This window comes from Cygnus olor, chromosome 2 (assembly GCF_009769625.2).
Source record: "Cygnus olor isolate bCygOlo1 chromosome 2, bCygOlo1.pri.v2, whole genome shotgun sequence".
Lineage (NCBI taxonomy): Eukaryota > Metazoa > Chordata > Aves > Anseriformes > Anatidae > Cygnus > Cygnus olor.
Genome location: NC_049170.1, coordinates 34,148,687 through 34,161,641, shown reverse-complemented (window position 1 = coordinate 34,161,641; position 12,955 = coordinate 34,148,687). Strand labels below are relative to the sequence as shown.

Sequence of the window (12,955 nt, the reverse complement as noted above, 5' to 3'; positions counted from 1 at the left end):
TCAGTTTGGAGAACATAAAGGTCGTCTTTCATTTCTGTAATAACCTTGACTTTTTTTTTATTTATGTTCTCTATGAAAAGATACTGTTTGATGTTAAAATAGTCCTTTGAAAAACAAATTTATGGCGGAACCTTTAAGAGCACCATATTTTAGTTATGGGCAAAATGCATTTAGTCCATGTTAGACATTTTACTGACGCTCCTCTCCAATCTCTACCTTTTGGACATATGAAATCTGTTGCTAAGATTTAAAAAATAAATAAATTTGTTGTATGATTTTGGTCAGATCTGCTTCAGAAGTTATTTCTGAAGGTTTTTGACTGAGAGTACTTCAGCGCTCTTCTGTGATACGTGGGCACCTTTTTTTTTTTTTTTTTTTTTTTTTTACATTACCCGTTAGTCTTACACTAATTAACAGGAGTGAGAAGTCTGCAACACACCTTCCAAGATACTGCCATAGTGGTATCTTCTCAAAGATCTTTGCATCCATGTTTCTGTTTTCCTAGGCTGCATCATTTACAACTCTTTGTAAATATATAAGTATCAAGGTTGAACTTTTGCGAGTATTTTGATATCTGCTACTGTGTCAAGCTGTATGAGGCTGCAATCCTTTTAGTGATATGATGTTTCCAAAATGACTCCTAGAGTCATTATTTGATGGGTAAGTAGTTTTCCAAACATAATTGAGTGTTAACCTTCACAACTAGCAAATAGTGTATAATTTAAAAAAATAAAAATAAAAAACAAACAATAAAGCAACAACAACAAAAACAAAAAAGCAAAACCACGATGCTTTAAACATATTGAGATTTCCAGATTAGGTTTTTAAGGTGGCCTATTTTAGCATGTGCCCTTTGCTAAGTCATTTGAATACTATTCGGAAGCAAGACAAATGTACTGTGATAGAAAACAAATACAGAGATGACTTCTAGCTTGTAACTTGAATTGTTATAGTATCCACTATCTGTTCTTATAACAATTCATTTTGTTTTCTTTGTCCATTCACCCCACTTCAGCACTTAACATTTTTGAATGTCTGGTTTCTGTAGTACAGTATAACCATGGGTGTCTTCTGACTTTTTCAGGAGATAGTTGATAAAGAGGGACATAGCAAAGTGCTGAGTTTCACGATTCCATCTTTATCCAAACCTTCAGTATATCATGAAGTAAGTAACACCTACAACACACTTGTCACTGATTGTGAAAAGCAGTATGATTTGTGGTGCCTGTTTAAGAATAGAACTGAAAATTAGTTTTAATGCTTTGCATGACCTAATAACCTATTTTTCAGTCTGATTACTTCTAACTGGCCTCTGAGGCCTTTTCAGGTTTTAATAGTCATAAATCCATAGTATGCATGCTCCAACTATATTTTTTTCCTGTTCTGAAGCCTTATGCTTTATCTGGTGTAAAATGATTTCTTCAATCTCAGACAGCTGGGCAGACAGATAATCTTAAGCCCGTTGAACATTATGTACAAATATGGTGATGCTGTCCTGTTGTCTGTTTTTTCTTGCATTGTAGCAAGGCTTCAGGTGGATGTATTTTGAATGATCTTTCTTCTTTTAGCCTTCCAGCATTGGCTCCATGGCTCTGACTGAAGGAGCTTTATCCCAGCATGGTTTGTCCAGGGTTGTATACAGTGGACCTCATCCTCAGAGGGAGATGTTAACAGCACAGAACAGGTAAAATTGTATAGTAGGATTTTGCTTGAGAATCAGTAATGAATCTTTTAATTTTTTTTTCATATAGACAGAAGGTATAGAGGTGTGTGCTGTTTTTTTTTTTTAAACGTGAATATAGATGCAGAAAGACTAGGAGTTTTTCCACATGAAGAGGAAAAACTTGCAGACCCAAGATAATTGTTGGTCAATGATTTTATTGAATTACATCAAGTTTGTTCAAATAACTCTTGCAAATTTCTGTGTAAACCTGTTTTATTTTTTCAAAGTAAAATTAGTAACATAATCTCTGTTTCCTGTAAACTCCAGGTTTGAAGTGTTAACTTTCCTTCTGCTCTGCTACAATGCTGCCTTAAGCTACATGCCTGCAGTTTCTCTTCAGTCACTGTGTCAAATTTGTTCAAGGTAATTTCTGTAGGCTGATTGTACTTGGAATGGCATTGCCAACTTGAAATGCAAGCAATTTGAATTCTAAAAAAAAAAAAATCTTCAGGTTCCCAAAAGTTGCTTGTAAACTTGACTTTTTTTGTAAGTATTTATTACTGCATTACTTGTGTATAAGTTACTCTTATCTAACTATGGGTTGAGATGGGAGAAGCAATGACCTGGTTTACATGCAGTCCTGTAAAATGGAGAAAGAAGTCAAATCAAGGAAATTCTTTTTAATTAAAGTAGTCGTAAGTGTTTTAACTAAATAAAATCAGAAATGTCTTCTAAAATCTTGGTAAACTTTGCATTACATGCTTACTAAGTATATTTAGCTGTAGTGCAAATTGAAACGTCTTTGAAGTTATAGTAGATCTGTAAACTAGAAATATGTTCATTCTTACAGATATTGCAGGTATTTCCAAAATCTGTTGTTACTTCAAAAAAATAAAACCTCAGCTTTTATTGGTGTCCATTTTTCCTCTCTTTTTTTATTCAAAAAGGAAGTACTGGTATTGAACATTTCTCTCTCTAGAATTTCCGAAGTGGACATTGTGTTAAGGAAATTAGAATACTCTTGTTAACCCAAAGAACCCGAGAGAGATGCAGAAATCAACTAAGTGTGTCTTCATAAGAAGATTATCTTACTGAGACATACAGTGAAGCAGTTCTGCTGATTTCATTCTAGCCTTTTTACAGGAAGTAACTCAGGATAGAGCAGGGCTTTTTGAAACGGATCAGTACTGGCATTAAAGAAATGGCTATATTAAGAGGGTCTCTTCTGTATCATTGTCATCGTTAACTGATTACATTGTTACTGTGAGTTCACTGTTTTCCCCCCCAAGTACTTGACGTATCCCTATGCTGTAGCATCTGGTAAATGCATAATTATATATATTACTGGCATAAAAATGACCTGGTTAGATGTTTTTTATCTAAGCTAGCTTTACTTTAAACTGGACACTAATTTTTCCCTGCCTCCATCCTCCAGGCTTTAGACAATACCGATATGCTTATTACTTCGGTTAAGTATGATAAATTATCTTTGAGCCAAACCATTGATAGAAGTTATGGAATATCTGGAACTGAAGCGTTGCCCAACTTGTATAATAGTAACCTGTGCTGGGGGATAAAGAGGAAGAGAATGGATGGGATTTTTTGGGGTGGGTTATTCAACCTAATTAATTTCAGTAACTAGCTCATGGTTTGGGACTAGATAAGAGTCAGAAAAACAGTTTTAACTTTGTCCATGGATGTACAAAGTGAAATCTCAGAGGATGAACTTGGTTGGTTCAACACCTTAACCATATTTAACAAAAAAGTCAGTTTGATTCATTAACTGGAGGTAAGACTCTTGTGTTAGCTAGTTTTACTCTGCAGGTGAACTCCGTATTTTAAGCTACCGGTTTATTTGCATTTTGGTTTCTAACGCTTAGTTTTAAGCCATTTGAATAGTGAAATGCAAATCATAATGCATTCTGAAGTAATGTATTCCTAATGATAATAGAATTGGAGTTAAGAATCTGAATAAGCAAGGAATACTTAAATAATCTATACTTGTGGCCAACATCATCATCATCATTGGCCATCATCATCACCAACAACATCATCATTAGGATAAAACTGGCATTTAGTTGCAAATGAAGTGTTTGTCTGCTCTTGAAAATCAAAATTCAAAACTAAGCAAAATAAAGTCTTTTTTTAGACATATAATTTTGAACTGCTGAATTCAATCACTTTACATTTTGTCTGAGAAGTTTGTATTTAGGGTCATAAATTTCAGTGACAATTATGACTAAGTGCAGATGCTCAGAGCAGCAGTTGACCAACTCTGTAAAGTGGCAGGACAAGCCTAGGGTCTATGGAATTACCGTCAGTAACAGATGAGTGCAAAGAGGGTAGGTATCTTGCTCCTTTATAAACATCTCATAGTGTTTTCATTTCCTGGTATGTTGTCACTAGCATGGCTTCCTGTCTTTCCTGATGATCTTTAAAATCCTTTTTGTTGTTGTTTGGGGTTATGGTGAAATCAGCATGACGAGTCAAATTTTTATATCATCCTATATGCAAAGTACATACTGGGAGAGTTGCAGAGATCTGGAGGAAGGGGGTTGTCTGCTTGCTTATGGTGTTTTTGTTTTTTTTTTGGTAAGTCAAAGCAGAGGATGAGTTGCGGAATAGAGAAGGAGAGGAAAAAAGCACAGTAAGTTAGTGGCAAAGTTAGTATTTATAAAAAAGGGTGCTAGAATCTCTATGGCAGTTCTAATTTGACTGGTAAGAAGCAATAAAATCTTAAAGAATTCTTCCCCTCCCCCTCTGCCCTGGCAAAACCTATCAGAAAGCTTGTAAAACACCTCTTAAATCTGTATTGAAGCTGAAGAATTGAAGGTTTCTAAGACTAAACCTGTCAGTCTGTGCTACGAAGAAGAAAATACTGATGAATGTCATTAAGTCGTTTGAGAAGTCCAGTAGCAGTCAATAAATTGAATATTTAACCACCCCATATCTTTGTTTTTCAAAATCTTTTGTCTGCAGAATCTGATGTGGAATTTGGATCAGATCTGTGACTAATTCTGCTAATGCTGACTTCTACTGGATTTTAGAATGGTTTCCTGAGCGTGATGCTTCTGGTCTCTTTGCTTGAAAAATCTGCGTGTAACTTTCATATTTTATGGAATTACACTTGCTTCTGTCTCTTACAGTAATAGTTTCTGTGCTGCTCTGTGTCTTTAAATACTGTTAGTTTATTTTTTTCTGTTCGGCGGTAAATGCTTTGAATTGATAATGACTTCTAATGGCTGTTTTTTCCCCTGTTCAGCTGTGGTGTAAGTGTAACATTGTCTAGGGTATCTCTGCTTTGAAGGATTTGAACTCTGCCAGTAGAGGGCATACCCTTCTTCCATAATAAGAAATAGTCTGCTTCAGAACACAGTTGTTGATGAGCATTTTCCTGGGGTCTACTGCAGTTTAAAAAAAAAAAAGTACTAAACACTTAACTTGGTAGTGTTCTATGCAAAGGTACTTCTACATTATCTACTAATGACAATGCATGATTTCCTTAGAATTTGTGTCTGTGGATATCCCCGCCAACAAGTGAGAAAGTACAAGGGAGTAAACTGCAGGATTCCAGTTTCATCTGAATTCATGGTGCAAATGCTAACAGGGATTTATTATGCCTTGTAAGTGTTTTTGTTTGTTTGTTGTTTTTTAATGTGTACAAAATAAATAAATGACAGCTTAATTTTTACATTCATTTAGGCATGCTACCTTAGAAATGTTTTATTTTCTAATGGGTAGATGTAGCAATAAAGTCTTCAGGAGCAGAACTAGTTCAACAACTAGTTAGATGACACTACCTGTGTAATAATGGGGAAAGAGGACTGGAGTAGCACTTGGGAGTTATAACTGGTGTTGTGAAAAAATGTCCAAAAACCCTTTTCCAACTTTTGTCTGCTGTCCAAATTTCTGCTTGCTTACTTCTGACATCAATCTAGTTAAGCAAAAAAGTCTTCTACTGTTCTTTCTCTGAAATGGTGAATGCCGACCACCTTTTTGATAGTCATGTTGATGCGTAAAACTCTTTTATTAATTGAAATAATCAGAGGATAGTAACACAGAAGTAATCGAAAAAGGTGGAGTAATATTAAAACCATCCTGTTTGAATTTCAACATATTTCATGACTGGCTGATCAATAACGAGTTATGTCACTTCTAAACTGCTCAGGCTGGTTAATGGAAATAAAACTAGTGTCTCCATATGTAATAATTCAGAACAGTTTTTCTAAGTAGCAGGCTTACTGGTAATAAACACAAATAATTCCACAGTTAATTAATTCCACTATTAATAAACACAATTCCTCTAAATTGAACCTTCAAGGAATACTGTATTCTTGAAGGTCATGATCAAGAAGGTTCATCCATTGACACAGATGCTTATTATTCTGAATATATTTACCTTTGCAGTTATAATGGAGAATGGGATCTGGCTCGTAAAGCTATGGATGACATTTTGTATAGAGCACAGCTAGAACTGTATCCAGAACCTCTGCTGGTAGGTAACATATTTCAACATTTTTAGAGTAGAATTATTAGTCTAATAAGTCCTTTCAGTGAACATCAAGCCAGGAACCTAAATCTCATGAGGTCTGTGTGGCTGCGCTTGGTTATTTTATCATCTTCTCTAGTGAATAAGCTATTTACAGTAGAACACTTCCAAGTCTTGAAAGCTTAATGATAGTGCAGAAGTACTCTGAGGTTCATGTTAAGTAATAGCCACATCTTTAAATCGGAGACTTTGTTTTAAATAGTGACAAGTGTTAAATATAAAATAATTCTAAGAGGTAATTGCAACCAGCGTTCTTAATAACCTGTGCGAAATGGTAGCATACATATTTGACCTTAAACTGGAATTGTACACAGTGATCTTCATGAAGTAATAAGAATCATATGATAAAAGTCTTCTCTAAAATTTTGATCTTCACGTTAAGAATTTAACTGCATATTTCTTCGCTCTAGGTTGCTAATGCAATAAAAGCTTCACTGCCTCAGGGTGCCATGAAATCTAGTAAAGAAGGCACAAGGTGTATTCAGGTTGAAATTACACCTACTTCCTCCAGGATATCAAGAAATGCTGTGACTAGTATGTCTATCCGAGGGCATAGATGGAAAAGGCATGGTAAGAAGCACATTTTACAATGAATTCTTAGCTTTTTACACCTGTTTAAAGTAATATTGAGGATTTTGTCTTTGCGAATCTTCATTATTAGTTAAAATGTCTTCAGTGAGCCAATGCTATACATTCGTTCTTTTTAAAATGAGATTCTTCCTAGGAACAAACTTAATCACATTTTTAAAGTGGGTCTGGAGCAATGCTAAGATTGACTATGTACTACATGAAACATGTCACGGTTGGACTTTGGTGCTGTTCTGCTGCTGATGATAAGAAAGTGGCAGTTGGGACTTTTTTAAACTGGTAAATGGGAATCTTATTGTAGTTCAGAAAGTATATTCTCTCTTTCCCCAATCCTATTTTTTTTGAAACGAACAACTTTTTTTTAAGGGCTGCTGTACAAAGTTTTTGATTATTTAAAGAGGCTGTTCTCTTTTGAAGGGTAGTATATGGCACCTGAAGCAAAGCCACAAAAACTCATCTGTCTTAAATTATTTAGATAACAATGGGATTTAAGGGTAGAGGGATAAATTACTATTTTTTTTGGACAAACTAGTATAAGGGCTTCCCCAAAGTGAAGCATACTTCTGTGCTGAGAAGTAGAAAAAAATGGTGCTGAGTATACTGGCAAAGGACAAACATTATATTCCACTTCTTCTACCAGCTTCAGATGAGGGAAGAGCTGCTGGACCAGAGATCAAAACTTCAGATTGCTTCCTGTGCTGGGCTTGTAATTGTGATGAAAAGCTAAGGGAGTGAGTGTAGATAATGCCTTTTTAATAGGTTCAATAAAGATTTTGAAGCAGTATATCAGAATGAATTCTGTATAGTATTTACTGTATGAACTTTTGTAGTAGATAGGCAGTTCAGTTAGAAAAATATTGCAGAGTTCTGTGTCATAAAAGAACCTAGGAGTATTTCAGGTAAGTGTTGGAAATTATTTATAAATATGCTGGTAGAAGATGACTTTAAAATAGTGGTAGAACTTTCAGAGCTGTTGGTATTAGTGGTACCAATAGCATAAGCCTTCGAAGGGAAGGAATGAAGTTAAAGGAAGTTCAAATAATTAAAGTTATTTTCATTTAAAGGAAATAAAAATATTTCATTTATAAACTGTTTAAAACTGTCAGGTAAAGCTAAGGAATAAAGCATTAGTGTCTTTCCTATTGGACCGCACTCATAACAAGTCATTACTGAAATCTGAAGACTGCTAAGGAACATTTTAGCCTTTACTGTTTGTTTTCCTTTATTCTGGCTTACATTTTTTAAGAAGGGAATATTGACCAGGTCTCAGAAAACTGATAGCTTAGCTTTTAAACTCAGATATGCCCTCTGAAGCTTGGCAGTTTTGCTAGCTATTATTTTTGAGTGGTTCTGATGCTTGTACAAAGTTGGATGGGAACACAGATCAGGGGTATTGAGTGTTCGCTCATTCGAAGGAATTGAAAGTGTATTAAAATAAGCATTCCCTTGCTCCTGCATTTACAGAAAAAATGAAATACAAAAACCACTACAGAATGTGCTCTGGAACCATCCTGATGTAAATCCATTTTTTCAGCAAATACAAGAATCTGGAAGCTTTTACAATTACTGCATTCTTACAGGGGTGATACTTGGGTGAAGATCAAGAACCAGTGGGTGGGACAAGTGTGCACTGCAGCAGATAACAGATGAAAGAGAAATAACAGTAGGATTCATAGAAGTGGAGGGAAATGCAGTGTTTTGTGGAGCTTTCATATAAAGCAGGACAATTTGAGATAAACAGTGATAATCTAGCTAGTATGACTGAAGCAAGTCAGTATTTAGGGATAAGGACTGGAAGATCAAATACTAACAAGCTCATTTTATTTGGGTTATTGGAAAAACTTTGAGTCTGTCTCAGTGGTACAGGATTTGATGAAGAATAAGAAAATCGGTTATACTGATGGTGGGCAGGGACAAAAACTTGTATAGCAGATTTTGGAAATAGCTATAAATTTGAAGGCTATGTAAACATTAGGCTAGTTTAAAGGCAAAAGATGAATCTACAGTATTTTTGACTTACCAATTGGCCGATTATTTTAGTTTAAGTGGCATACATTCCAAGCATGTAGTACTTCAGCTAGCCTAGTCAAAAATTTCATTAGAAAATGCTTAAAAATAAATTGCTTATAACTGGAAAAGAAGTCTTTTAAAGTCAGAATAAATATTCTCTGGATTTCAAAATTCCTAATCAAATTCAGTGCTCCCCAACCCTTGATAAAAGAAAGATGTGGAACAGATCCTCAGGGTGGGTGTAAAGAATGACGATGCTTATGCTTACAGATGGGTGCTTGAATTAAAATGAGTACTGGAGTTGTTAGTAATAGGATAACAAACCTTGTACCTCTTGACCACTATTCTCTCTTCCACAGTGACAAGGAAAAATGTGTTCAGGGATTTTATTTTTGTGCTTCAATATGAAATTAATTATACAGTGGATGATACAGCTAGATGTAGTATGATCTTGCGCATTATGTGGACGAGACCTTACAAAGCAAAATATCCCTTGGAGGAGTGAAAGCAGTAATTTTCAATCATTGTCTATTTGTGTAAAGTAAAATAAATATAAAAAATAATACAGCTGATCATATTCCCAGTTGAGAAGCAAATACTTTTTTAAAAACTAGAAAAAAAAATCAATGTAATACCAAAAATTTAAGGCGCTAGTTCTTGCTAGCCTGTGTTAGAACTCTAGATTGAAGTCTGTTTTGGAAACAGGTCAACTTAATGTTTTTTTTGAATCAAGCTGGTTTTGCTAATTTGGACTTCTGACAGAGGTACTAAATGTAAAGGTCATTTGCAAAGTGGATCCATCTACTCAAATGAATAGGATTTATAGACTTCATTGATATTAGCCATCCCTTAATAACAAATTACTTAGTGCTATGGAATTGGATTGCCTCTAAATTTGTAAAGCATAAAAAAGAGGATTTGATCTAGCATTAGTGTTTGTGTTTTAAAAAACAAATCCTGAGTAGCATTTATGTTTCCATTCAAAAGTAGAGGAAAAGCAGAAAAATCATAGAGTTTATAAGGTACACAAACACTTAAATGAGTGATTGTTTGTGGAAGCTAGGGCAAAAAAATAAAGCAAACACTGGCAATGCTTTCCCTAGTAATATAAAATATGTCAAACTACCCCATAAAAGGGCTGTTGGGGAAGAACTTCTGTGCAGGTGAGACAAATACCCTGATGTAACAGACTCAGTAAGAATTGCTGAGCAGATGCTAGTAAGATGTATAACAAAAACAAAGATATTGACTAGACAATAAAGACTAGATGTTTTTTTCCCCCATTGCAGGAATTGACTTTCAGGTAGTGTACAAAGAAACGTTAGTCATTGAATCTCTGTGGAGAGAATTTTCCTACTATTTTTGAAGCAGCATTAGTTCTTTAAGTAGTTACAACTTTTTTTTTTGGGGGGGGGAGAGGATCTGGAATGTATGTTAATTTGGGGTTATAAGCTTGATAACAATTCAAAATGTTGACATTGTTGTACAGGAAATGTAGCTTGAGCTTCTGGTGGTTAAAACTGAATTACAATCCAAATGGGCAGTTTGTTTGTGCAGTCTGAGGTAAATGATGGAGGCAATTGTAATAATAAGGTAGACTATGATTTAAATCTTTTAAACTAGTCCTTAGCAGCTGGTAATCATGAAATGCATTTATCAAGGTTGGTTGTACTACTCGAAGCATTCAGAAACACGACTCCAAATGTATTTTTCTTCAAATGCTACAGCATATCTATATTACCTTTCAAAGTGGCATAATTATTTAGTTTCATCTGTACAAAATTTAGCAGTTTCTTTGTTTTCTCTTTTGCTACGTTGCCTCGTGCACTGGGTATTAATATCTCTTTCTCAAAGGATAGACCCACAGAGTTGTCCAGCTTGAAGCAGTATTATCTTCAAAACCAAATACTACGAAGCTGAAGGTTTGTTTTAGGTGTTCTTAAAAATTATAAGATATAAGGACGGGGTGCTACTGTAAGGGACCTGGTTTGTGTAGCCTTACTCCTTCCAGAGGACTTGTGGATATTATGGGAGATAGTGATAATAGAAGTTGAGATACCTCACGTCCTCTTTTCATTGATTTCTTCCTGTAGTTCAATGTTAAGCTCAGAAAGGTATATTACCTTTCATTAAAAGTAGTTAATAGGAGTTAGCATAATTACGTTTAATCTTTATTCGAGTAAAGCTTAGTGGTTGTTTTTTTCCCAGTTCATTGTTGTAGTGGTTACACAGCTGTGGGAATCCAGCAATGATGGATAAAGTGCTGATACGCAATAGGATATTGCATTTAGAAATGCATGCCACTGAACAATAATTAAATATCACTATTACCACAAAATCCATGAAATAAATTCTTCCTCTGTTCCTCCAGTCTGTGCTGAGCCCTGGACTTCATGCACTCTGAATCTCCTTTCTTTGGAGCCGGGTGCTGCTAATCAGTGCTTTTCTGCCCTTGGTGGAGAAGGGGCTGACAGCGAGCTCTGTTCTGCCCTCTCCTCTGCCTGGTTTCCTAGCTGCCGGTGAAGTCTCTGGGCTTGTGCATGTGGAGACCCATGGATCCTGGGAAGAGGCGGTGCTGTGAAATAAGGTGCCTGTAGTGGCACTGATGGGGGGAGGAAGGGGTTTGAAGATTGCTATAGGAGAGGCACAGCTGCCTCACCCCTGTGCAATGAGTCCAATAAGGCCAACGAGAATGTTGGTCTTCTCTCCTCACTAACTTTCTCCTCCTGTGTTTTTAGAAAAAATGCTATATTTGGTGGTATGAGTACTGCTGCAGTTCGTGGTGCTCAATTGCAATTCTTACCTTGTTACTGATGATAGAAGACGTTTGCAAAAAGCACTCTTAAGGGGAGTAACACAGCTTTTAACTTGTGTTTCATGCCTAGTGTCAGGAAAGTAGTGGCTAATAGCAGCAATTATTAATACCATTTCCACTGCATGGTACAACTTGTTAGATGGATACTTTTGTTAATGATACTTTTGTTAATAGTTGACTAGTTAATTAGAAAGAATCATAACAATTAGCTTTTGCTGGTAAATTCAGTGTTAGCTCTTCCACGTGGGGACAGGGATGTCCATCCCTGCCAGAAAAACCTTCTGCCCCTGAGACTTATTTCTTTTCTGTGATGAGTGCAGACAGCACACCAGTAAGGAGCCCAGCTCTGCAGCACGCTGTGCCTGGAAGTACAGTGCCTGCGCAGGAGTCCTTGGTGTAGGGGCCGGGCGAGGATCCCCTCCAGTTAAAATAAAATTTCAGTTTTGAAATACTGAGTGTGGGGTTTTCCTGTATGTGGGTGCAGGCCAATAATCAGAAGATTGAAGCCCAGAATTTAGAAATAAAATTCCATACTCACTAATATTGCTGATTAACAAGACTTTGACATGTGAACATCTGCTTTAATTCATAATGCTTAGTCATCTGTTTCTGTTGTTTTTTTGTTTCATGTTTTATTTCAGACATCTTTTGTGTGTTTTTTTTTTTCTTATCCATCTTTAATTCTAGAACAACCAGAGAATGGTAATGATGCTACTGAATTGGGCAACTTTATCATACCTGAGATTAGTGTCACAAATGTGTCTGGAGAGAGAACCGGGAATGGGGAAAAGAGCAGAGCACTAGCAGAGAATGATGTTCAGCATATACAGGGAGTACAGGAAACAGCTACAGATCCTAGAACTGACAGCAAAGGCATGCCAGAAATCAGGAGGCAAAAATCTGTAAGAAAAATGATGGATGATGGAATAAACTCAACTGGCAGAGTGCAGTTTTAGCAGACCACTTGTAGCTGCACTCTAAGGTACCGCTGTTGATTGAAAGGATCACTGCTGCATGTTTGGAGAATTAAAGTATGCAGTTAATATATTTGCATGCGTAATAACACAAATGCATGTATTGCACACAGCTTTGTCTGTGCCACAGACAATGATGACGTACTTACAAGTAGACACATTTAATCTGGAGGCTGTATGCTGTGAGACTCAACACTTCTTTGATTGTATTGAGCATATTTACTGGATTTACAGATCCAGTGATCAATGGTATGAAGAATCAATCAAAATGGATGTGAAAATTATCTCACTGTGTACCTAAGGTATTCCAAATTGGACTTCTCATGGTATATAGGAGATTTCATGTTCCATTGTGC

The 12,955-nt window shown here is 35.9% G+C and overlaps 1 protein-coding gene across 10 annotated transcripts in view; it reads left to right on the top strand.

Annotated features, from left to right (window-relative positions):
- The window catches only part of FAM126A (family with sequence similarity 126 member A), a 44,882-nt gene that overhangs the window by 26,891 nt on the left and 5,036 nt on the right, over nucleotides 1-12,955 (top strand). For 8 of the 10 annotated variants that reach the window (XM_040546688.1, XM_040546692.1, XM_040546691.1 and 5 more), the window contains exons 5-10: nucleotides 1,085-1,165; nucleotides 1,569-1,684; nucleotides 1,991-2,086; nucleotides 5,170-5,286; nucleotides 6,071-6,158; nucleotides 6,623-6,782. In XM_040546688.1, coding sequence (XP_040402622.1) covers nucleotides 1,085-1,165; nucleotides 1,569-1,684; nucleotides 1,991-2,086; nucleotides 5,170-5,286; nucleotides 6,071-6,158; nucleotides 6,623-6,782 — 658 coding nt within the window. Of the gene's footprint in view, nucleotides 1-1,084; nucleotides 1,166-1,568; nucleotides 1,685-1,990; nucleotides 2,087-5,169; nucleotides 5,287-6,070; nucleotides 6,159-6,622; nucleotides 6,783-12,312; nucleotides 12,608-12,955 lie in introns of those variants that run through there. The other 2 variants (XM_040546698.1, XM_040546697.1) reach the window with 2 other exon arrangements.